At 40.5% G+C, this 27,246-nt stretch overlaps 2 protein-coding genes across 3 annotated transcripts; one reads left to right on the top strand and one right to left on the bottom strand.

The window, feature by feature from the left end:
- Positions 1-3,181: 3,181 nt before the first annotated feature.
- golph3a (golgi phosphoprotein 3a) lies at positions 3,182-11,360 on the top strand. Its single transcript, XM_068702775.1, has 4 exons — positions 3,182-3,649; positions 5,337-5,468; positions 7,047-7,161; positions 7,982-11,360. Exons 1-4 carry the CDS (start codon positions 3,440-3,442, stop codon positions 8,404-8,406), a joined length of 882 nt encoding a protein of 293 aa, XP_068558876.1. The 5' UTR covers positions 3,182-3,439; the 3' UTR covers positions 8,407-11,360.
- Positions 11,361-15,099: 3,739 nt separating this feature from the next.
- Positions 15,100-21,853, bottom strand: si:dkey-3h3.3 (uncharacterized protein LOC100144568 homolog). 2 transcript variants are annotated; one of them, XM_068702776.1, is made up of 4 exons: positions 21,775-21,853; positions 19,078-20,097; positions 15,814-16,031; positions 15,100-15,723 (listed from the first exon to the last, which is right to left on the bottom strand). In XM_068702776.1, exons 1-4 carry the CDS (start codon positions 21,778-21,780, stop codon positions 15,654-15,656), a joined length of 1,314 nt encoding a protein of 437 aa, XP_068558877.1. In that variant the 5' UTR covers positions 21,781-21,853; the 3' UTR covers positions 15,100-15,653. The 2 variants fall into 2 exon arrangements, with proteins under 2 accessions (XP_068558877.1, XP_068558878.1); XM_068702777.1 differs by having other exon boundaries at positions 15,103-15,723; positions 19,090-20,097.
- Positions 21,854-27,246: the final 5,393 nt, after the last annotated feature.

The following is a 27,246-nucleotide window of genomic DNA, read 5'->3' as shown; positions in this document are numbered from 1 at the left end:
GTTGACATATAAGAGTCAACGTTTTTTATTAGAGGGAATTATTGATATCTCTTTGCTTCACAAAATGTTTTAAATACTGTCAACAACAATACAAAATATAAAAAGTTCTCTATATTTAGGAATAAAATGTATGAATGAATGACATATGAACAAACCCCTCTGAAAAAAACTTCAGAATATAGATTCTGAAACTTTTAAAAAAACAATTTTTTTTAAGACACTACAGGTAAATAGGGTAAAATAAATACTAGATAACACCATGAAACTTGCCCAGTTATGATTAACATTAAGATAATTACTTTTTGTATTACACGTTTTCTGAAATGTTATGTTTAGATGTGCGAATATAATGCTAACTGTTTGGTGCTTTTAAAACAGTGTGTTTTGCCTGTAGAGTCATATGTCACTATTGCCGCACTACTCAAGAGTAAACACAGCTGCAGTCCCGGTGAAGAATGTACCCTGGCTGTATCACAGGCAGACGGGGCGGATAACGTCAAATAACGGGAGCGTTTTCAAGCTGTAACATACATTGTAATTTTAAATCAGTGCTCACACACGACAGAGCCAGCAGCGGGCTACTGAAACTGATAGAACTCCTGATGTTTTAGGGGTTGGAAATTCGGGTCGTATATCTATCCATCTCCGTCTCTCGGTAAAAACCACGCACTTTTTCTTTTTTAACACGCTCTGGAAGGAGAATAGTAACTTAAGCTGCACTAGCTACACTGTTAGCCTACACTGTATTCCAGTATGGACAGACTGCGTCACAATGTAACATAACATAACATACATTCAAATACAATGCGAGAGTAACGTCGGTACCTTTGGGCTACATGACCATGCACTTCGAAGGCTCCATTCTCCAGCTCAAAACTCTGGAAGATTCCATGTTTCCAGGTTGGAAAACGACAAGAAAACTCGACACCGAGGTTATCTGGTCCTCCTTGAACTACACATGCACACAGTATTTAGACGCGTCTTAACGGTTTAAATCCGTAGCAAGAAATAAAGTAGCATATGTTGAGCTTGAACAAAAAAAAAAGTGGCTTCAAAATTCGAAACTCCATGCAACAGATATCCAGTGCAACGAAACCCCATCCGAGAATCAACCAAAAATAAGTATTGTATTGGTTATAGGTGTGCTGCGTTTCTCTTTCTCCCCAGGTATGGATAATATGCTTCAGGGAGTTGATGAGCTTTCATTCGGCCGCCCTGGTCTCGGCTGCAGGCGGAGGGCGGAGCCACAATGTCCACATTTTTTTGTCGAGACGGCTGTTTTGCCCTGAACTCCGCCCTCCCGGGCACCACTTCCTCCCACACTGTACGCTGCCTCCCGCGCTCCTCGTGCGTGGACAGCGATGTGGCGTGGCCTAGTGGGACCGAAGTGAACCACAGGGGCTCTGGCGTTAACGACCGTGATGATAGTGGGGACAATTTCCTGAGCGTCACACATTCCAAAATTATGAATTTCAGCCATCAGGACAAATATTTAGAAGTTGTCAAGCTACATGAATAATTCTATAAATAATAATTCTACTATTATTAACATTAACAACAACAATAATAATAATAGTCATTATTTGTATAATACTACTACTACTACTATTAATAATAATACATTTTATTTGTATAGTGCTTTAAAAGGTTCTCAAAGGCATTTTACATGGTAAAAACACAAACAGTAAAAGCAATAACAATATAAACAAGGCAGCGAGATGACATAATTATTATAAATAATATAAATAATAATTATAGTAATAATGTGTTTTAATGCATATATATGAGTTAGATGGGCACAACGCCAGCAGTGGTACCAACTCAAGCACCTGGCTACCACTAGGAAGCACCACGGCTCATCTAGCAGGAGTGGGTTCTGAACCCACAGGGTCTGGGTGATGGTGGTGAATCCATGCTGGTGAGGACCCAAACCTGTCTGTCTGTCTGTCTGTCAGACGAAACAATTTAAATAAATTGATCACAAACCTATTCAGCTACATGTGCATTTATTCATTTGGCAGATGCTTTTGACCAAAGCATCGTACCAATAAGAGTACTGACACATTCTGTTAGTTTTTATAGACCTTCCCTGTTCCTTCAGAAGAAGCTAAAACTGTAGGGACATTGAATCCAAGCTGACTTTGTACTATGCAATAAAGCATGATAAAAAAACTCTTGCATGAGAATCTGATCTCGTAATCATGTAAGTAAGTCATAGCATACAAAAATCACAGTACAGAAGTTTTGTCACACTTTTTCACAAAATTGTGTGATGCTGATTCTTTTTTTTCTTAAATTACAATATTCAACCTTCAGAACAACTATGCCATGCACAGAAATACGTTAAAAAGTTCACCCTGGAATATATGGTGCAAGGGTGCCAATTTACGGTCCTTTTTTAAGTGGGTCATTAACAATATTTGACAATTTCTTTCTGTTTAAAGTTGAATTATTTACATATTTACACATAACATCATAACATTTTCAGTAATGCATTAAATACAAATTTAAGAGCGGCAGAGACAGAGTAATATATATGGGCACAACAGATAAACAACTGCAAATGTTGAACTGTTTAGTGGTGTTATTTTGATCAAAAATGGATATTTATGGCACGTGGTGTTTTGTCGTCTAGAAACACTGCTTTGTTTTTGCAGTGAAGATAAGATAAGATAGAACTTTATTAATTCCGAAGGAAACTCTTGAGCCAGAGTTTCATTAACAATTACAACAGAATAATTGCAAAAAACATTTATGAACAATAGAATAACAATTATTAAGTGTAAAATAAATAATACTGACAGCATTGCTAAATAGAACACAATAGCAGTGAGTAAGGTAGATAAATAAAGCTAAACAAATAATAATTAAAAGTAAAATAGAAAAAGTAAAATATAACAACAAAGATTAAATACAAGAGTAAAAATATTAAGTGGATAAGAAGTGATACTGACACCAGTGCCAAATGGAAACTAAAATAGAAAAGTAATATTGACAATGATATTGAGAGAGATACTGTCAATGATATCAAAAAAGTATTATAAAGTTATACTGCACATATGGGATGGTTGACATGATGCAGAGTGAAAGTATAATGGTGTGTATTTGCTTATGACATTAGCTGGTAAACCTAACTTAAAGTTATGTGGATCCTGTCTACGAGCAGTCGGGTTATCTCGGCCTCTACCTGCTGGATAAGTTCGGTACCACATTCACCACACGGCGCCATATTAGAGAGACAGTATACTGCTGCTGACGAAGTCAAAGAAGGGGGAACAGTTCTCCAGATGACAAGGGTACTCAGGCCACTGTAGGCAATTCGCAAAACACTCGAGCAAGCAGCTATATGGTGGACAACGAGTAATTGAGTCCAACATCTCGGGCAGCATAGTCCGAGGCGCGTTGTTTTCGCCGTTGTTGAGCTAAGTTGCCGGCAGACATGACTTCCTTGGTCCAGCGGAGTTCGGGCCTCGTGCAGAGGCGGACCGAAGCCTCGCGCAGCGCCGCCGACAAAGACCGTCCACCCGGCGATGAGGACCAAGAGCCCCGGCGGGGAGACGAGCAGGACGATGACGATACCGGAGACTCGAAAGAAACACGCCTCACCTTGATGGAAGAGGTGCTGTTGTTAGGACTGAAGGACCGAGAGGTAATAGCGGATGCATTCTGGTCTGTTGCGCTGTAAAAAAATAGGTAAATGTTGGCTTTAGACGACGGGGACGTTACCGAAGCTAACGTTAGCTGTTTTTTCCCAACACACATAGCTTTAGTTGACGTTAGCATTCTTGTTTGCTATCACGCTAGCACTAGCTAACAACAATAATAGGCCTCAGGGCTGCAGCCCTGGCTGTTGAATGTCTTTTGGTGCAACACGGTTCTGTCGAGAAACGATATGAAACATTTAATACAGCGGTGGACCTTGAATAGGATATTGTCTTGTGACAGCGACTATTTCTGGAGAATGTTGTTCCCACTGGTACGCTAACGCTAGTGACTTAGCTTAACAGGACACACAGAGAACGATTAACAGTGAGCACTGATCTTCAAACAGATGGGTTAATCATCTGTCGGTATACCTTTTACAGGAATGCTGAATGTCGCAAATTGGAACTATTAATCTGCTGCTATAAGGGTCAGTCTGTAATGTGACCGTATCACTGATTCAAACGGTAAACTACACAGAGAGAGAGGGTTACAGTACCAATGAGCACATCCTATTATATAGGAGTGAATCATCATCATCATCATCACTAGTGCACTCAGTTATTTACATTCATTATCATTTGAATGAAGATTATCTGTGTCTGACCAAGGGGAGGCAAGTGATAGTTATACTGTGTACACATGTGTGTCTGGACGTTTCAACAGGTGTGTAATTCCTATACAAAAACTACAGCAACCACATCATGGAGACAAAATAAGCATTGAAAAGAAATCTGTGACAGGTTAACTGCAAGTTGCCAGTTGAGAAAGAATTAGTTTTTTTTTAGATCAATGACAAAGAAGTATACTCAACCAGCATTTCTGCATTCTACACCACGACGTCTCCACCCTTCTTCACCTATACAAACTGGTCTATACCAGTGACAGCTTTAGTTAGAGGGCCTTGTATTTGAAGTTTCATTTACTGCTTGCATAGCAACGCTGCTTTGCGTTGCTTTCCTGTCTTTGTGTACAATGCTGACTGCATCAGATCGTACTTTACAGATTTCTTCTTTTGTTTTATTAACATGTGTTTCTGTGAAACTGTTGCTAACTATTAATTATGTCACACTAGGTGTTGTCATTTATAACCGGATAGCAGTATCAAAGAGGAAGCCTTCCAAGCCCTTTGCTAATGACCGTGACTTGCCTTCTAACCTCTAGTAGTCTGTTTCTATTTAATATTGCGTCTGTAGTCGGACGCCTTAAGGGAACACAGACACACACACACAGACACACGCACACACACACACTCAAAGGTGATGTTGTCAACATGTAATGCTAGCTGTTTATATTTTGTTATTCAACCTTTGTTTTCCCTTTGCGATTCAAAATCTCTTTTTCAAGGGAGTCCTGTAAGACGGCAGCATAAAAAGTTTCAGGTAATTGAAGAAAAAAAAAGTTAAAACAGACAACACAAGAAATGTCATAACATTCCAGTGCGTACAGATTCGGTGCCATACTTCTTACGCCAAAAAGTGCTTCATCTGAGGCTCCAGCAATAGATCTGTTATCTGGAGGGATCTTCTGGTCTGGGTCCAGTGAGCCCTGTTGTCAGTGTATTCTAGCTCATTGTTATTTGCATGGTAATCTTCTGATAGACCAGAATCCTGATGCGTGTTTCCATGATGTAGGGCTACACCTCGTTCTGGAACGACTGCATTTCGTCGGGGCTGCGAGGGTGCATGCTGATTGAGCTGGCCCTGCGAGGACGTCTTCAGCTGGAGGCTTGTGGCATGAGGAGGAAAGGTCTGCTGGCGAGGAAGGTAGGACACATGTCTCTGCTTACCCTTTCACTACATAAAGGGTTCTGCTGGTGCTTTTTTTAAAATAGTTTTTGGCCTTGCCTTTTCACATCTTTTCTTTTTTTAATTTGATTTATTTATCTTAATTTTTCCACATTTCTTTTCTTATTTTTTACAGATTTATTCTTTAATATGGTGCTCCCATGACTTCATGTAATAGGTCTTATGGCATGTTTGTTAGGCATTAAGCAGCATCTTATTAAATAGGAATCCTTCTCCCTCTCCCACCAGAGCAGCTAACACCACTGTTAACACCACTCCACTCTCAGAGCCAAAGGAGTACACGCTTACATGTTAGTTTTGATTCAATTATTGGACTGAATATATTTCATATTGTTTTATGATATCTCAGTTAACCCACAGATGGAAGCATAAAGCCAAGTACACACTATACAGCTTGCAAACACATGATAGTTTTTGCTAGCTAGCGGCTACCATGTAAGATGTAGCTTAATTGGACATGCTAATTGAGGAGTTATAATTCATTTCTTTTCATTCATTCTTTATTGTGAAACATTTCTTTTCTAAGTTAGTTAATCGCGTTGAACCCTCAGTTTGCCCAGGGTCCATATTGTTGGGTCACAGTGCCTTTCCCCATCGGAGTGCTGCAGGGATATCTTTGTAGGCCAACAAGGACGTTAGCATCCAGCTGGTTCCCTTGACAAAAAAACAATGGGATGTTTCCATTGGATTATTGCAGAAAATAAACTCTGTGGCACATAAACGCGGATGTCAGCATGTTTGTAGGTTTTGTTCAGCAAAATATTCTTCACAAATAAACACTACTTTTATGATTTTTGAAGCGTGAATGCAGTTGGCAGAAGTAAAAAGCAAATGTTAGGATATAAACCAACTACACCACGGTTGCATGAGCATAGATTGTTGTCTCAGTTAGCCACTTGTTAGCAATCACCTTTTTGTAAGACACTGAAAAGCTTAAAAAATGACCAGAGGAGTATTTCCTGACAGATTTTTGCCAAAGAACAAAACATTAGTAATCTAAAGCTTATGTTAACCAGAGACCTTATTTCAGAGATCTAATCAAAACCCCATTAAACAAACCTAATGACTTTGAGGGAACTGGAAGTGCATCATGCTGACTCATTTCCTGGTTTCATTCCTGCAGCACTCAATTAGTTAACTTGCTAGCTATCTAACTCACTACATGGCACATATCACATTGTATGTATTTGACAAATTAATGGATTTATTTGCCAACCTATTGGATTATGTCACTTTATGATATGGTAAAAGGTGTTTCTCAAGCATAACATGTCCCGCCTTCTTTGGTTGTAGCTTCTGCAATGTGAGGCTTTTCTTTGTTTGATGTCATTGTGAACTGAATATCTTTTGGGTTTTGGGCTGTTCGTTGAACAAAACAACACATTTAAAGATTTCATTCGGGGCCCAGAGGAAACCCTCTTCATGTTTTTATAGACTGAACATTCAATCAGGTAAATCGATCAAATTCAGTGCGTTATTTCAGCCAAATGTCCTCTGGTACACCTCGTAACCGTCTGCCGTCTTTCTGATTCGCAGGTGATTTGTAAGTCGGACGCTCCAACAGGTGACGTGCTCCTGGATGAAGCCCTGAAACACATCAAAGACACCCAGCCACCAGAGACGGTCCAGAGCTGGATCGAACTGCTCAGCGGTGAGTCCGGCCGACACGCCGGTTGTGTACGTGTAACGAGACGACGTCGACAGACTTTGTGGTGATTCTTAACTTGAGACAACACCACTCAAACCCTTTTGGGACAAAATAATGCTTGACTGATGGATTAACAACCTTAATTTTGTGATTTAGGAGAACTTGCCGCATTTACAAATTTTCTGTACGAACACATCTTTTGAGCGGCCCCAATCGGTCTTGGTGGTCGTGTGCAGTTACTCTGCTGTAATCCAAGCCTACTTTTTTCACTAATGGATTGTATATGTCATTGCTTTGAAGTAATTTTGAGATTTAAAACCCAAAGCAATTGCATAATTATGTTGACATTATCCTGTTTGACTCAGGAACTCTTCTAGGCTGATGTAATGCAAAATGTATTCACATAGCAACCATTAATTTAAATTGGCTATTGGTGCTATTGTATAACAATATGATATCAATATGAACATCTTAAATGATGTGACCTCTCAGTTGTCTTGCTGTGGTTCGTGATGTTTTTTCATATGTAACCATTTCTTCTTTATCTCATTGTTGTGTGTTGAACTGTCACTAACATCGTTATTTGGAACCCATTCCTTGTCTTCAGCAGGTCCCCTAATTCTATTTCTGATTCTTCTGTTAAAAATGACAGACTTTCCTTTATGGATCACTGAAAGCAGGACTTCAATATAGGACAAGATATAGTGTTATTGCTGGTTTTACAACTCTCATGAACACGTGCTCATTTACGCACATCGTGCTTACGCTAGTCATTCACACAGCTATATAAAGATCTCTGTCTTCTGTTTCTTCTGGTCTGTAGGAGAAACCTGGAACCCCCTGAAGCTTCATTACCAGCTGCGGAACGTGCGCGAGCGGCTGGCCAAAAACCTGGTGGAGAAAGGCGTCCTTACCACCGAGAAGCAGAACTTCCTGCTCTTCGACATGACCACGCACCCGCTGACCAACAACAACATCAAGCAGCGGCTCATCAAGCGGGTCCAGGAGGCCGTACTGGACAAGTGGGTGAATGACGCGCAGCGGATGGACAAGCGGCTCCTGGCGCTCATCTTCCTGGCCCACTCCTCCGACGTGCTGGAGAACGCCTTCGCCCCGCTGCTGGACGACCAGTACGACCTGGCCATGAAGAGAGTGCGACAGCTGCTTGAGCTGGAGCCCGAGGGCGAGAGCGTGAAGGCCAATGCCAACGAGCTGCTGTGGGCCGTTGTGGCCGCCTTCACCAAATGAGGCCGCCGGCAAAGAGCAGTTGCGGCATTCTAAGTGGCATTGTACTTTGGAGTAGGAATCGGAGTGCTGACCCCCAACATGGTGACGGGACTGAACTACAGTTAGCCTGGACTTTTGGAACGGGCCGCCCCCTTTTCTCACCCCTCTCCCTCCGTCATTTTCTTTTTCCTCCCTGATGAATGTCCCCCCCACCCCCCTTCTCATGTGTGTTCACTTTTGCTAAAAATAACAACTCTCATGGAACTTCGAAAGAAGCGGCTGGGGATCATGCGGGCGATTCATATCCTCTTTTATTTTCTATCGGGTAAATCTTCGGAACGGTTTCTTAAAGGTACAGCATGGCACAGGTTGCTCATGGTGATGAAGGATGAAGCTGTGGTGTACATGTGCACGTCACATGTACAGAGGTCAGCTGATACCTTGTCAAGTCTCTCAATGGATACCTTATCTATGGAATGGGATCACAGTGTGTGGATGTGATGTGTCTGGGGTCGCCGTGTTCTTTGACTTTCAAATCAAAGTACTGGGAGGAAAGCAAAGTGGTCAAGATCTGAACGTTTGAGTGGACTGATGCCTCCTAATCCATCCAGTATACACACACACACACACACACACACACACACACACACACACACACACACACACACACACACACACACACACACACACCTTTCTATCCTGTGCAGGGAGCCGGAGACTGTCCCAGCTCACACAGGCCGGGGGGGGTACTTTGTGGATATGTCGCCAGTATATCTCGGGGTGGACACAGACAGAGTTTCTGGTTCACCTGACCTGCATGTCTCTAGACTGTGTGAACCTTCTCGGTATGAGGCGCCCCCTGCGTTCCATCTCCTCTGGCCTGAAAGTTGCGTGGATCACTCGTTTGCCGCTGGGACGATAAGACTGCACATGTATGGGACCATGGGGGAACATGGACTGGTGACTTGTGTGACCTGTGAGTTAGTTAGACCTTAGCTCCATTGAATATTTCTGGGGAAAACTAAAGAAAACAAAAAAAAAAGGAAAGCCAAAATATGGAGAGCACGCGTTGAGGGCATTTGGGTAAAAAATATAGTATACAAATTCTGCAAACTTCAAATTGATGGGGTTGATAGAAAAACGATGGAAGGAAAAATAAAAACTACCAGATATAACAAACCTCTCTGTCATAAATACGTGTGATCCATATCCTCCGGCCAGTAGTTTCTTTATTCACAATGAAACATTGATATCGCTGGAGGACTTGGATTGTGTCTCATTTAGGTGCACTGTCAGAAATATAAAGCAGGCTACATTCAGGATCCCAGTGTGTAATATCTGAACGGTAACAGTCGAAGGCCAACGCATCTTAGTCTGGTTCCAGCGTCATCTGCTTGATAAAACCATTGTGTGATTCATGGGGTTTAGCATCAGCTAACATAGCTTTTAAACTGTTCGCTGATACTGACCAGGGGTGATAAATATATAAATGAATAAATAAAGTTGAAATATTTTAGTTGCAGAAACGCACTCAGGAAAGCAGACCCAATTGAATCCGACTGCCTTGTTAGACAACTTAGAATACACTTATTAGTGAATATAAATATAGCCACAAACTAAGTAATCCACAGGTCTTAATGCAGAACGAATTGCGTCTTCTCCTCACCTTTTTGGGGTGTTTGCGTGCCTGGACAAAACACCAACTACTCTCCAGTACAGGTGGAGGTCCAGGACGTGTTGAGTCACTACTAAACCGACTGGATCACACGTATACTGCCAGCACAGCTCCCTCAAACAGGAAAGTCATTTACAGGATTTAGAACAATGTACTATCCGTATTTAAACAGACATGTTTTAGGGAACTTGGAAGCTGCTAAGGCCAACACACCCAATCTTCGAGTCAAATGGTTGACCAGCGAGAACTCAGTTTATGATATGTAAATCATACAGAGTTGTTGGGAGTAGTATTTTTTTCTCTTGAAGGGATAGTTCAGGTACTTTGAAGTAGGGCTGGATGAGCTATGATAGGAGAACCAGCACGGGCAACAAAGCGATGTGCTGCTGTGGACGTATTTTTAGACACCACAAAAATGTTTTTTTCACAGGAAGAAAAAGTGACTAGAATTAGATATAAAAATACATTTAAATCTTATTTTAATTTTTTTTTTTTAATTATTTTGCATATATTGTTTAATGGGTCCACAATATGACAGAGGGTGTGATCTAAAAGGGCATTTTATTTCAAAACAGTATGGATAAGTTTCAGTTGAGTTCCCCATCGAAAATATTGTAAATATAGTTTAAACTGAGTGAATTTCTTTTTTCTTTTTTCGCTGCCCCCGTCCACAGTGAAACATCGCCCTACCTCCACCTTAACACGCCTAACTGTCCCTTTAATGGAGCTAGCTGTCTGTAACATCGTGGATGCACAGAGCTGAAATAAGACAGCGATAAGTAAAATGCGTGGACGGTACCAAACTTCAAAACGATCTGATGGACTATCCAACCAAAATCTAATCGAAAGAATCCAAAAGATGGGCTCACATTCCAGGTGTTGATGTATATACTTTGTGTGTTTGTATCAGGCACAAATTCTAAGGACATTTTGTCGGCTTTCCAAAAATCTTCTCATGGTTCAGCTGGTTGGACTAAACATTCATCAAAGCCTTTTCACCACGAACCATACCTTGCTCTTAATTTCATATTGCCTCTTATTTTCACATCTGTTGTAACTGTTCTGTTTGCTCCTCCGCCTGATGCATCTTGTGAAGGACGTTGCTTTGTGACGGATGGCCTCCCTCTGACGTATGTAGCAAAACGGCTGAGAGTGATCAGGAAGAGAAGAGGTGACCGAGGTTTATGCATCAGAAGAGAGAATATATATGTTATCTTAAATAAAGGGACCTCTAGTCTGTGTACTTTCTTTGACCCTAGAAAATAAAAAACCAAGAGCTTGGAAGTGCCTAATTATACAACGGATTTTAAGTTTTATTTGAAGATTGAACACGGTGTGTGTGTGTGTGTGTGTGTGTGTGTGTGTGTGTGTGTGTGTGTGTGTGTGTGTGTGTGTGTGTGTGTGTGTGTGTGTGTGTGTGTGTGTGTGTGTGTGTGTGTGTGTGTGTGTGTGTGTGTGTGAGATAGATGACATTAATTGCACTGTTTACAAATCAACCCTGAAAGGAGCCACACTCACTTTACATTTAGCTTCTTTGTTGTTTTTATAACTCATTGAAGTCCAGTGACTAAATTTGAATTCATGAAAATAAACCTGTACAAATTCGCCATCTAACTATAAATCAAGGAATCTCTCCGTCTGTGTGTCCTTCGCACATCTCGAGAGCTACACATCTGATTTACGTCACACTTGGCAGCCATATTGCTGAGGACCCGAGGGAACGCAGTGTCGAGTTAAGTGCACTTTGGACAAGAGACACGTTCGATATTAATGAACTTTGAATAAACAAACAGCCCTGTGTGTGTGTGTGTGTGTGTGTGTGTGTGTGTGTGTGTGTGTGTGTGTGTGTGTGTGTGTGTGTGTGTGTTAGTCGAGGGGTGGGGCTTCAGGGCTCCGTGGTCTATAGGCGGAGATCCACTAAATTTGTTGACGTATGCGATGGGATACAAACGGCAAGTTGACTGACCATTAGGCGTGTCTAAATCGCGACTCAAACCTCAACTTCATGCAAACAAAATGTCCATTGCAAGACAGCAGGCTCTCAAAACTCCAATCAATTTCTCGCTCCAACTGTTTTCAGAAAGATATTTTAGTTCACTGTTTAGCTGTAAAGTGAGAAGGTTTGTGACGCGGGCCGCCATGTTGAAATCAGTCGAGCCAAAAAACAAGCACCGGCCGGACCGTCTCGGGTTCCGTCACACCTAATCGATTGGTGGATCTCCACCATAGACATATCATGCTAATGCTACATGGTTGCAGGATAATATTACAACCAAACTTTTCCTCAATTCCCTTTAGTCAACAACCAGATAGCCCAGACTGGAACAGCGCCTCTCAGCCATTGCAACAAAACGGTGTAGGTAGATTTTTGCCATACTAATTTATAACATTGCAACCGGCAAAATAACTCAGCAGAGTCCGTCTGATTTTGAAAGGGTTCGAAATCTCACACTACAAACTCAACAGTATGTACTGCATACTGTCTTTTAAATGAACGATGAAGCTTAAAACCGTTGTCACTTTCACATTTCCAAACGGCCGTCATTTGGATAAAGTGACCACATATTGGGAATTTTAACGGTTACTTTCTCGCATGAAAAGTGGCAGATTAGCAGCTTTTATAACAGCTCTCAAAACTTTCTTCTGAAGTAAACATTAAAAGTCAAACCATTACTACGACAGCACTGCACAGTAAAAGTCCTACATTAAAAGTTTATACTTCAAGCGAAAAGTGGAGCTTTCAATTCCAATATGCCGGTTTGACAAGTCATTGGCCGCACGCTCCCACACAGTCTGTGAGAATATTTTACAAATAAATCACTTAATATAGGTTGCACATTCTAGACATTTTTCTGCATGTGGCCCACAATCAAAAAGGCTTTGGCCCACCCCTGCATCATTCAGGAACCGAAAACGCACTGCAGTTTCCGACCTCGTCGCAACTTAAAAACACGCCCAATTCAATAAAAAACAGCCAAATCGCAACCTTACCAGAAACCTGTGTAAACCTTTAAAGCCACTACACGTGCAACACAAATCATGAACAAACAAAGCTTCATGTCTGCATCAAATAACCAAAAATGTTAGATGAAATAGGCTATCGCAACCCACAAAGAGTGCCGTTAGACGACCAATTACACAATCTCCAATGTCAATGATGGTGACGTCAAGGTAAGTAGGTCCTCCCTTATCCCTGAGACGCGTTAATGCAACTCATGTCAATCAAATATTTCTGAAATTGAATGAGTCATCAATAATATGTATATTATATATATATATATATATATATATATATATATATACAGTTGTGGTCAAAAGTTTACATACACTTGTAAAGAACATAATGTCATGGCTCTCTTGAGTTTCCAGTTATTTCTAAAACTGATTTTTCTCTGATAGAGTGATTGGAACAGATACTTCTTTGTCACAAAAAACATTCATGAAGTTTGGTTCTTTCATGACTTTATTATGGGTTAACAGAAAAAGTGATCAAATCTGCTAGGTCAAAAATATACATACAGCAGTGCTAATATTTGGTTACATGTCCCTTGGCCATTTTCACTTCAATTAGGCGCTTTTGGTAGCCATCCACAAGCTTCTGGCAAGCTTCTCGTTGAATCTTTGACCACTCCTCTTGACAGAATTGGTGCAGTTCAGTTAAATTGTATGGCTTTCTGACATGGACTTGTTTCTTCAGCATTGTCCACATGTTCTCAATGGGATTTAAGTCAGGACTTTGGGAAGGCCATTCTAAAACCCTAATTCTAGCCTGATTTAGCCATTCCATTACCACTTTTGATGCGTGTTTGGGGTCATTGTCCTGTTGGAACACCCAACTGCGCCTAAGACCCAACCTTCGGGCTGATGATTTTAGGTTATCTTGAAGAATTTGAAGGTAATCCTCCTTCTTCATTATCCCATTTACTCTCTGTAAAGCACCAGTTCCATTGGCAGCAAAACAGCCCCACAGCATAATACTACCACCACCGTGCTTGACGGTAGGCATGGTGTTCTTGGGGTTAAAGGCCTCACCTTTTCTCCTCCAAACATATTGCTGGGCATTGTGGTCAAACAGCTCGATTTTTGTTTCGTCTGACCACAGAACTTTCCTCCAGAAGGTCTTATCTTTGTCCACGTGATCAGCAGCAAACTTCAGTCGAGCCTTAAGGTGCCGCTTTTGGAGCAAGGGCTTCCTTCTTGCACGGCAGCCTCTCAGTCCATGGAGATGCAAAACACGCTTGACTGTGGACACTGACACCTGTGTTCCAGCAGCTTCTAATTCTTGGCAGATCTGCTTTTTGGTGGTTCTCGGTTGACTCTTCACCCTCCTGACCAATTTTCTCTCAGCAGCAGGTGATAGCTTGCGTTTTCTTCCTGATCGTGGCAGTGACAAAACAGTGCCATGCACTTTATACTTACAAACAATTGTTTGCACTGTTGCTCTTGGGACCTGCAGCTGCTTTGAAATGGCTCCAAGTGACTTTCCTGACTTGTTGAAGTCAATGATTCGCTTTTTCAGATCCATGCTGAGCTCCTTTGACTTTCCCATTGTAGCGTTTGTGGGCGTTTGTATCCAATGAGCCCTATTTAAATGGCCTCAGAGAAGTCACCAGTTGTAGTCACTCATAATCACTCACAAGAAGTTAAGAGGCCATGCTATGAAGCTCATTTCATTGACACAACTTTCTAAGTCACCAAAATTGCTAATTCATGTTGCTGTATGTATATTTTTGACCCAGCAGATTTTGTCACTTTTTCTGTTAACCCATAATAAAGTCATGACAGAACTAAACTTCATGAATGTTTTTTGTGACAAAGAAGTATCTGTTCCAATCACTCTATCAGAGAAAAATCAGAGTTGTAGAAATAACGGGGAAACTCAAGAGAGCCATGACATTATGTTCTTTACAAGTGTATGTAAACTTTTGACCACAACTGTATATATATATATGTATATATATATATGTAATAATTTACTGCTACTTTAATCTAAATGGTACATAATTTACTTAAAGAACATCATGCTGTATTGAAGACTTGAAACTAGAGATTGAGACCATAAACTCATGTTTACAATGTTTACTGATGGAATAAATCAAGTCAGAAGTAAAGTCATTTTCTCATAGACTTCTTTACAATCTGACTTCTTTTAACAACCAGAGGAGTCGCCCCCTGCTGGTCAGTAGAGAGAATGCAGGTTTAAGGCACTACTGCGCAGATAGACAGCTCAGTTAGCATCATGGCTAACAACGTACAAATAAGAATTGTCTTTTTTTTTCTTCAAATATATATATTTTTTCATATTTAGTGAGTTTAAACAAGTTAATTTCAAACATGAATAAAACTAAATAAATTGACAAACACTAGTCCATGATAACACAACAGATAGAATGATAGAAGATACAAAAACACAAAAAAATAGGCAGAAGCTATGGTTGACTGATTGGAGTTAGTATGACTAAACTTCACATTAAAATACATTCAACTACATTAAAATGGTTTGTAGTCATCAATGCTATAATCCCTCCTGTTTTTTTTTTTTAGATTGATCTTCTCAGCTCGACATTTATGTGCTGACAAACCTTAAAGCGACTCATTTAATTCCCTTGACTTTCAGTTCATCTTGAACTCGGCTGAGATATTCTGGATCTGGGTATCCATAGCTGCGAACATGAAAACAGAGCAGAAATTCAGTGACCTCACATGGCTAGTTTCTTAGTCATGATGAACATTAATAAAACGAGACTCCTTACTGAGTTGGTCCTCCATGTGTTGACGTTTTGTGGTGAATATCGTTCCATGTGACCATGTTGTTCCTGCCACTGGTGGTGGACCGGCCAACGGTGAAGATGAGTTTCTGATCAAAGGCCCGCCTCAGCAGCGCCAGGATCCTCCTGCCCTCTGAGGAGTCTGGGAGATAGGCCGTACGGGATGCACCTTCGTATGACTGACCGGGGCTGGGATGCTCCTCCTGCGGGCAGACAGGAGAGGTTTCTTTGCTTAATGCTGGGAAATGTTGTAATGGGCCCTCCAGCGACTGGGAGTCAACTGCTCTTAGGAAGCAGTAGCTTTTTGACGGACATGTATTAAAGAAAATATTGAGCCACACATACATACAAAAGCCAGAAATAAGCTAATTCCAACTAAAGGAGGGGGGTTAATACACAACACACACGTTATTGCTTGTACAATTCCTTCTTCAAAAAGCAAGGACAACGCTTCTGAGTAGAGGAAGAAGACAACCAAAAGAGAAAAAACCCCATAAAAAACCCCCCGAAAAACCAGCCCATATTGAAATGACTACTGCTGGGCAATGCCAGACGAACAAACAATGAGAGAAATACATTCAGTGTATGAATGTGGTAACGGATACTGCTCAACAAGGTGTTCCATTATCAGGAATTAATGGACAACGGGGGAGGCCAGAACTGTCCATTAATTCCTGGTAATGGACACCTCGTCTGGCATTATCTCGTTATACCGTACAAGATATTACTCGAACGCTCAGCTCATAGATCCCTTTGGCTCAGCTACTGTATGCCCCAGAGACCTAACGTTTCAGTTTCAGTAGCTCGGTAAGTGTCCTTTATCAGGAATGAATGGACACCATACAGCCAATCAGCATCGAGTGTTCACCCAGATGCGAGTCTGACGGTTGTGGCCTCCCCCTCGTTTATTTATTCCTGATCATGAACACCTCGTCGGACATTATCCCTTTATTGTTTGTTAGGTTTACATGACGGACGAGATGCGTAAAGACCTGAGTTAGAAGACTCAGTATCTAGCCAACAGTAGCTGAGTACACACAGTAAACACGAATGCTTGTGAAATTGATGCTTCTTTAACTCACGGCTGGCCACCAGGAGGTGATCCAGATGTTTTGGGGAGCTTTCCTGAATGTCACAGCTGCAGTCCCCAATAGAAGAGTAATATACTGGAGAGCATACAGGCAAAACTAACTTCATATTCAAATAATTGTGATTTCAACAGTGGTCAAAATAATCGGGATAGAACAAGATGAGTGCATTTTATAGTTGAGCCCAAAACATAATAGCCTCTAGTTTAAGGTACTCTGGTGATACAGCAGTGGTGTGAGATCAGTCTGGTCTTACAGTTTTGTTTTTTCCAATTGCTTACACACTAAAACGACACACAAAGCACAATTATTAAATTAAATACATATTTTCATCAGTAATGAAAGCAGCATTATAGTGCTGCTGGTTTGTGTGTTGTTTTTGGTCAACATACGCCTTTACCTCACTCTAACAATTTTGCTGAAAAATCAAACCCAGATTGTATCATTAGAAAAGTTGAACGTGTTTTAGATTGAGCACAGCAGTGTGTAACTGGTTCTGACAGAACCAATCATATCACACCAAAGAGCCAACCTGAATCCTATTTCTGCTGTTCAAGCTCTGATTTCTGAGCGATCTAATTGGTCACAGATGTTTTCACAGGCGCATTCTGGTGAAGTGAGAGTGGAATTTTCAATGGCAGTTTTTAGCAAACAACACAGACAGGCTTTTAGTTTTGAAAGTACAATGTTGAGTGTAGTTAAGTGTTTCATTTTTTTCTTTTGCAACTTCTAAAAACACAATTATCAAAAATATATCTAGCAAAAGCAAACACTTTATTCAAAACTATACCAACTCTTTTAAAAATTGTATTTTTTTTCATCACAACTTTACATGCAAACACCAAATAAATAGAACTTTACTTCCACATGCCTGATGCACACTGTAGTACTAAGTATAAAATACTTTTATCTAGAGGCTCTGGCATTTTTAATCTCAGCATGATGTAAATAAAGACTACGAACACACGTGCAGTGTGTTTATTCTCAATACTTAGAACAGTATCAGTTACTTTCACTAACTCTCTACAAAGTTGTCCTCCGTTGTTGTTCACACCAAAGAGCAAACCTGAATCCTAATTATAGTGTTCAAGCTCTGTTTTCTAAGTGACTTAATTGGTTACAGGTGTTTTCACAGGTGCATTCTGGGAGTGGTATTTCAATGGCAGTGTTTAGCAAACAACACACACAGGCTTGACGGCAGACGTGTAGAATGGAGGTATTAAAAGTTTGTTTTGGAATTTCAGATTTAGTGTTAAGTAATGTGTTTATGGTTTATCATACTTTCAATTAAAAAAACAACTGTAAAATAAAACCAAGATAAATAGTAATACCTGTCACTTATGTTCTAACTCACCATGGAAATAATCTGGGATTACACAGGTACTGAAAAGATAAACAAAGGGAACTAGTAGTTTATTTTTTCTGTTATATTTCATGCTGTCCTGATCAGACAGAGTGTGTTTTAGCAGCCTGAGCAGTCTTTTTCTAATTGTTTTGAATGAGTGAAGCGTGTCTTTCCGCTGTATGTATGCGCTTCACTTCATTTTGGGAAATTTCCACCCGCACAATGCACTCTGTCTGATCAGGACCTCGGGCCAATTGTTTTGTATGCACAAAAGAATTGGAATGGGTTCATAAATAAGCAACTTTAACAAAACACTAATATGGCACATTTTTCTTACCCACACAGCTAAATATGTTATGTGTTGCATCTTTCTACCCCTCTCATCTGGAGCGTTAGCCCGCCATCCACATTATTCTGCTGTGATTTGTCAAAGTTCCTAACTAATGTAAACACTCAGTGGTGTTCGCTAGTGCCAAACAAGCTACATTTTAAACAAGACATCACTTTTTAATTAATGGAGCTACCGACAGTCTTCATCGATGAATGGAGTTGAGTCAGTTGTCATCACGTAAACCAAGCCTGTCTTAAGGGTGTACCAGCTGAGATCTGAATGGGTTGAGTGGTTGGTGGCAAGTACTGACTCTTAGTGACTTGAAGACTAGATACTCTGACAGTCAAACGATGGTCTCGTTATCATGTGATCAAAGTTCTATTCTTCAACAATGCCAACTGAGACAACTTCATTCGCTGACTCACACTGCAAAATGCAGTTGTAAATACCTTAAGTTAAGCTCATTTTGTTGTTCAGTGTTGTACCTGTAGTCTTACCTTTTGGATGCCACTTGGAATGTAATAATGGATCGTCAATGTTCCGTATTTCTCATATCCCGGCAAAGATGAAGTGTTTTTGGTGACCTCCATTTCGCCTCCATCGGGTTGCGTCCCTGTCAAAGCGCCGTACAGCTCCCCGCACGTCGGGCACACAGGCTTGTAGTCAAAAGCTCTTTTCAGACAGCTCTTGCAGAACGAGTGCTTGCACCGCAGAGTCTTTTTCTCTGTGGTTTCAATCGGCTCCATGCAGATTGGACACGGGTCCTCTTCTGGGCCTTTGCCTTGCGTAGATGACGGACCCGAGGTCCCGCCGCTTGGAGTGTCCACCGGACCTCTGTCCTCTGGACTCTTGCTCAAGCTTGGCGTATTTGGTGAAAGGAACTCTTTCAATTTAGCAACATGCATGAAGGGCCCCGTCACTGTCATTTCACCTCCGTTGCGACCGGGTTCAAAAAGGAGGTGCAGAAATCTCCTCCGCAGGTCTTTGTGGTCGCGTTGCGGACTTGCCGGAATGGATGCGACCTGCAGGTCGGACGCAGTTCTCTGGTAGAATGTGACGAACCGCTGCCTGACGAAGTCAGCGTGAACAGGGGTCGAGGAGGCGTGGTGTGATCGGAAAGTCACCCGTACCGTGCTCCTGGTGTCGTGGTGCACTGTTCCAGGCTCAGGCTGTGTTTCAATGACAAAGCTGCTACCTTGAATTTTCCCAAGTTGTTCTGCACATTTTTGCTGAATGTAGGCCATGACAACCCCGGAGACTTCCACGGGTTTGACGTGAGGTGAAGCGCGTTCACCTTGCGAACGAGTCTGTCTACGCGTGACAGGATCGGAGCGATCCTTCATCTTTGACAGTCTGATCGAGAGGTTCTCCACCTCCTCAAAGGTTCCTCTCACCGTGTAGTAGGAGGCTTTTTTCTCCGAAGCGTAAAGTTGAAGAATCTTCTCTAATCTCCCACGGTCTTTGAAATAGGCTTCATCAACGGTGACAGTGATGTTTGTGATGAACTGCAACGAGACGTGACAGCTGGAGTTAATTAGCCATCTAAATGCTACATGCTAAAATGCTATTTCTAGGGTTTCAACGATTACCCAAGCACCAGTCAAACCGTCTGGATCAGAGCTTTATTTCAACATTGGTTTCATAGACCTATAGAGTGCTGCAGGAATTAGTCTTAAAACCAGGAAATGAGTCAGTGTTTTTTTTACTTCCGGTTCCCTCGTCTGGAAGTCAATGTTTTTTTTTAAATGTGTTTTTTGTAAATGCCTGAAATAAAGTTTGTGGTTAACAAAAGCTGAACAGATTTTACCGTTTTGTTCCACAAATTTGTCAGTAAATACCCCTCTGGTGAATTTTGAAGCTTTTAAGTGTCTTTTTTTAAGCGTCTTTAAAAAAGGACGTTGCTAGCAAATGGTTAAATGAGACTACAAAACATCATTACGCCGACTAGTCCGTCTTCACAGCCTCGGTGTGTATACCCGCGCTAGAGTGTGGTGTATTTCATTTGTACCCTAACCTTTTTACGTCTGTCAATTTCATTCATGCTTAAAAAATCATAAAAGTGGTATTCATTTGTCAAGATTATCTCGCTAAATAAACAGGGTACGTATCATCAATTTATGTTTGCCACAGAGCTTATTTTCTGCATTAATCCAAAATCCAATGTAAAAAATCCCATGGGCCTTTTGTCAAGGGAACCAGTCTGATGCTAACTTCCTGGTTGGCCGAGAAAAACACATCATCCCTACAGCATTCTATTATAAGAGGAGTGCACGGACATTAAATAAATACTTCACTATCACAAGCTCGTAAACAGATGTTCTGATTAGGAATAGGCCATGATTTAGAAGAATCATTAAATTATAAAATGATAAAAGTGTTGAATGCACTTATTGTAAGTCGCTTTGGATAAAAGCGTCTGCTAAATGACTGTAATGTAATGTAATGTAAAACAAATCTAATAGTTGATGCCGAACGTTGAATGAAATTATTGGACAGGCTCATTAAAGTCCTGCAAAAGCCAGAGATTCCAGATTTTTTTCAAATTTTTTCTTTTTTTGTGTCATAGCAGTGAAGTGTGTAATTCATGCCTTGGAGCGTAATTGCAGTGTTCAGGTGGGTATTGTCATCATACGAAGTCCTAATTTTACCATCAAGAATTTTCCATCAAACCATAAAAAAGTAAAAAAAACAACTGAGAAGTAGGCCTACTCTGATAGCCGATAGTTTACGCTTATCATTATAATTAATAACAGGACATTCTATTCATAGAGCTTCAAAGTTTACTGTATGAGCTGTATGAGCTCATGTTTAAACACACGATGGGCCACATCATTAGCGTTCATCAAAGCGTTCTCGTTAAAAACTTTTATTTTGAAAGTCAGACGCCAAAAACCGGAAACCTCATTTCGTGATTAACTTCTCCCCGTAAAAAACAAACCCTATCATAGTAGTTTGCTTTAGCGACTGAGTTAAAAGGAGAACGGTCAATTCGCAGCAATATTGTGCATCTTTTTCAGAAACAAAAAACAAACTACCACGACAACAACTAACTATGAGATGGATGAAACCTAAAGCAAAACTTCTCCGACCGACGTTCGCTATGAATCCTGTTTAAGCTCTCGTCGTCCTTTAGCCTGCTTACGCGGGTCTATTGTTAATGTACGGTAATATGTGGGACTTACCTCCATACTGCAGGGTTCTCTTGACACTCTGGCAACGCTCTCCGTACACACTGGTGACTCGGCTGCTTTTTGCTTTCGCTTTCAGGGTCAGCTTGTTTGTTGTGTTGCAGCGAACCCTGCCGGTGACCGAGTGCAAATGTGTTTATGGTTCAGCATATCCGGTCTATAGTCTACACGAGTTACTGCTTTCAGTAATTGTGACACAAGTACCATTGTTTGTGTCTTGACGATTGCAAAAAAAATAAGTCATCATAATAAACTTAATTTGTGAAGCATCTTTCATGCAGGAAATGCAGCTCAAAAGTGCTGGACACATAAAAACACGGGAAAAAAGATTGGAAATCTAACACATCTAAATAAGACGACAAATAAGATGAGATAAAATAAAAATAATGCATAACACAAGATGTAACCCCCCCCCACACACACACATACACACACCCAAAAAAAACATTTTCTATAAGATCATCGTTCTTTAGTTTGTTCATCATCACTTATTTATACATTTTATTACTTAAAACAAGGAGAACATGTATTATTTTATAGGTGTTTTCTAATGTATGTAGTAATATGAAGAGATATCCAAAATTCCCTTTTTTAAAAACCTTTGACTCTAAAATATTGACAAAATGAAACACGAATGTCGAACCGTGGCTTTATCCAATGTTCAGATTTCTGTTGTGGAAACGTATGCACATCAGCATATTAAAACATACATTTTCAGAAAACCTGCAACCCCAATAATCAACTGGGGAAGTTTCATGGTGATATCTATATCCTATTACAATGAACAAAGTACCGTCACTTGTAATACAGTTTTTACACATAACGTTTTGAAACTGTATTACTATTTTTACTTCAGCAATAGATCAAAATAGCCTTCTTGTATAATGTAGATACAAAATAAATACAGTCTGCTTAAATCTCCTATTTTCTTTTATCCCAGCTAGACATTTAAACAATTGAACCGTTATAGATTTAAGAAGCAAACATTAATCATAACCACAATGTTGTTTCAGAAATATTGACATTTAAATTCAGAAGCCCATAATAAGCCATGATTCTCATTAATTTGAGCGCCCAGTCGTGATAATGTATTCTCTATGGTTATGACGTTATCGGTCGTATGACGCCGGGGGACGTCGTAAAGACGCTGAGAAGAAATTCACGATTTCTGTAACCGTTCTTTGTTTACAGTTTCGGTGTTTGTCCAGCAGGTGTCAGCGCAGCTCCACGCACGGACTTCGTGCTGTCAGCAGAGCTCAGCCGCCATGTGACCGTCCGTTCCCGACACACCAACAGCTGTGGGGGGGGTTTCTCTACCGTCTCTGTCGGTGTTATTCATCACGCGGCATCCTTTCCTTCATTTCCGACTCTTGGCCGGCAGAACATACAGAGGGGAGCTGGCTGGGTCGCTCGTGAAAAGGGCGGGCTGTCCTGCTGCCGTCTTTCCGCCGCCGGCGACTCTCTCATCAGCCGATACAGACTCCCGGGCGTCCCGGTCCCAGCACAGTACGTACGGACAGAGGACCGCACTCACAGGCGTTTATAGACGGTTGGATCCAGAATTGACACTTTAGAAATGTTGAAATGTGACTCTCTTTGTTTACATATCTGTGCTTTTTTTTTTTTTTTTTTACAGTAATGGCCGAGTTGTGTTTGAACGCAGACTATAGAGTGCGTGGATTGATATGTGAAATTGAAAAAGTGAATTTACCGTTTTTCCGTACCTCAAATAAGTCTATTTAGGCCCATATAAGGCCATACCTATATATTAAAAATGTTTTATATATTTCTTATTTATTTAAATCTTTATATATATATATATGTTAGTTTATTTTATGGTCAATTATTACGGATAACGGAATTAATTGGTGCAACAAATGAGCGTCATATTATTGTGACAATTATGTATCTTTAAAAAGCTGAACTAAAAAAGCTTTGCAATTGGAAAAAAAACATCAACAACAAATCATAAATAAATTAAAATAAATGAATAGTGTTAGATTGTATTTGAAAAACAAAATATTTTTTCGCAAGCTTTACAGTGAAATAGATTTCTGTTTTGTGACGTGGCGCTGCAAATATTAACGGAGCAAAGACAAAAGTAGGCTGTGACCCGAATTCATCAGCACCCTCCTCGTGCATCAACCTGTTTTTTTGGTTGTTGTTGTTTTTTTTCGATAATATCAGCAGTGGAAGTATCACGTGGGTCGGGATGGACGAGGTTTAGACATCTGTCAAATTCAGCCAATAGAGTGTACATTAGTAATATTGAAAAAAAAAAAAAAAAAAAAGGGCAGGAGATTAAGTCCAGTTTCTAATCTGATCACACAAGTCAGACGGAAGCAAAAACAACGCCTCCAAAGCGTCATGGATAGCACGAGAGAGATCAGCGCGTGACGCATTTTTCACACGAATTTCAGGAGCACCTTAGAAGAGAGAGAGAGAGAGAGAGAGAGAGAGAGAGAGAGAGAGAGAGAGAGAGAGAGAGAGAGAGAGGAGGGGTCATTTTATTTCATTTAATCGAATGTGAATTTAAAAAGCAGGCCGTTGGATGCGGAGCTATATACCGGCCTTCACGCGCGCCGGTGGTTGTGACACGGTGTCAGAGCCGCCTGTCACACGTGTCATCATCCTCTGATCTCAAGGTCAAGCCGCGTGCGATGGAACCCCCTTGCGTGTTGCTGGTCACATTGTTTGTTGAAGATGATAGCTACAGTGACGTTCACGGACTCCCCGGAGTTTATGTTATAAAAAACTAAATCACAATCATCAAGTTAAAAACAAATGTCCTTACTTCCTGAGAAGTTCTTAATTATAATAAGGGTAAAGTATTATTGTTGAAGAGTTGAATGGTCTCACAGAAGATGTGTTGTTTTATGTATAAATAATTAAGTAATATTTAATTCGCCCAGTGTTTGATGTACTCAATTGTTTTTATTTATTAATTTTTTGATAATAAAACACAAATAGCATTTGAGACAAAAAAGCATTTACCTGCTGATTTGAATTACTTTAGCCTCTAATGTCAATAATGAGAGATAATGCACAGATCATTATTGTGGTATTCATTTGTGTCCATTTGGCCCACTGAACAGAGTAAAGCCTCTTGTTTGTCAGGCTCTTTTGGCCCGTGCTCTCTCAGCTCTCTGAGCTCCAAATGACGTATACAGTATTGATTCATTATTCACTACTTCCATCCTTCCTCCTTATCTGCGGCTCCTGCTAATTCAACCCAACTCATCACATCTGCCGTACATCATGTCATTTCTAAAAATCAACATTTATTTGCTTGTATTTCTCTACGTATAGCTTATTTTTGTCATGTGATTTGACCTTGTTGTTGTTGTTGTTGTTGTTGTTGTGTATTATAATTTTTGGACCTTGCTAATTATTGATCGAGGCTCAGTTTTTTTCGACTGGGTGTGCATACACACACACACACACACACACACACACACACACACACACACACACACACACACAGAATCATCATTAATTTACTCGATCTGTCTCCATTACTCGTATATACTTTATTTACTAACATTACTGTATCGTAATATTTGTTTCATTGCTGTGTTTACAACTTTAAAAATAAATGGAGCCAATCAAGACACATTGGCATTATTCTTTAAGCTTAATGTCTTAATATATGTACACACACATATATATCTATATATATAGATAGATAGATATATACAGTATATACATGTGTTTTTTTTACTTTGATAAGCTGCTGTGGCATAAGAACCAATACCACGACACAAATCACTGTCTGCTATTATCTTACATTGTGACAGAGCTCCACCGGTCTCCACCAATATTAAAAGTGAGAGTGCAAAACTACACTGCATGTAATCCAGTTATTTCCAAGAGCGCTTTATTAGCTTAATATTGATGGATGAGATGTTTCCCCTTCCCTCAGTGTAGATATTTAGTAATTGATTTTATTCAATGTTATAACACAAAGACCATATCAATTCTACATTACTTAGGTTTGTAGATTATATAATTCTCAACCGATCACAGCTGATATGTTTTACTTCTTACATGAGTGATGTGAACAAGACGTCAGCTGTGTATATGTTTTGAAGAATAAAACAAAAAAAAGAATACGTCTACCATTCACATTTCATCCGTGTAGGAAACATCTCACTTATTAACCATTATTAGAGAATAAAATACGCTTTACTCTCATACTAGCAATTATGTAACAATGGTTTTCTTTCTGTTTTTTGTTTTGTTTTTTTGGTCAATAGCAGCGGAGACAGGGTGACTAACAGGCTGCTGTTTGTTGCCGCAGCCATTATTCTGAAGTGTGGCTGTGCTCTTTCACTCACAGCTGCTCTTTAACTCGTATTCATGGAGCACTAATTGATGTTGTATGGGTATTTGTTTGCAGTGTGGGCCACATGAGTGCTTGTACATGCTTTTCAAACTTGGTGCCCTCCCACCGAACCACACAGCAGCGCTGGAGTCGCAAACCAGAAGGAGGCGCGTTTTATGGCAGCGGCTGGTTCCAGATATGCTGCGTGAGGCGAAGCTCGTTGGACAACGTCTGTCCTCGTAGAGAGATGTAATGTCTGATCTCCTCCGTGCTGAACTGATGCCAGTGGTACAATGGTTGAGGACATTTACTGGTTCTCAGTGGAGGGCTCCGCAACCACGTTCAACTGGCAGATGAGGGGCGTCAGGGGCAGTGGAAGCCGGCTGCATCCATACTTCCACATGCAAACCCTCAGGGATGGGATCAGTCCTAGGCCTTAGTTTAGTAGTCCCCGTTCGCCATCTTGCTTTTTGTCGTCGCCATCTTGCTTTTTGTCCGTCACCATCTTGGTTTCCATTCGTCACCATCTTGGTTTTTGGCCGTCGCCATCTTGCTTTTTGTCTATCACTATCTTGATTTTTTTTGCAACCAGAAGTGACACGAGAGGGTGGAGCTAAGTACAATGGAAAGTTGACTAAGACATTTTAAGGTAACCAAAATGTGACAATGAACTTTCATGGACCGAAAACACACTGTGAAGGGGTTCAAGTTCTAAGATGAAAACACAGACAACTCCCAGATGTGACATCATGGTAGCAACCAGTCAATCAGTGTAGCCACGCCCTAAAGCATACTCTGCTTTATGGTCTATTTCACTCTAAATGGACCATAATTTCAAGACTTGAAACTAGAGATTGAGACCATAAACTCATGTTTACAATGTTTACTGAGGTAATAAATCAAGAGAGAAGTAGAGACATTTTCTCATAGACTTATACAATTGGAGACCTTTTTGCAACCAGAGAAATCGCCCCCTGGCCATTGGTATTAATGCAGGTTTAAGGCACTTCTGCATCAGACCTGGAGGTTACCGCTTGGTTATTTTGATTTCTGCCTTGCTTGCATTTAATAGGACAAAGATGTTGAAGAAATTGGCAATCAAAAGTAAATCAGCTTTTGTGCATCCGTCCAACATTTTAAGG

Source organism: Cebidichthys violaceus, unplaced genomic scaffold, assembly GCF_023349555.1.
Source record: "Cebidichthys violaceus isolate CVI_PGR_0920_01 unplaced genomic scaffold, fCebVio1.0.p SCAF_89, whole genome shotgun sequence".
NCBI lineage: Eukaryota > Metazoa > Chordata > Actinopteri > Perciformes > Stichaeidae > Cebidichthys > Cebidichthys violaceus.
The sequence above is the reverse complement of the archived record's forward strand: the minus strand, read 5'-3'. Positions and strand labels throughout refer to the sequence as shown.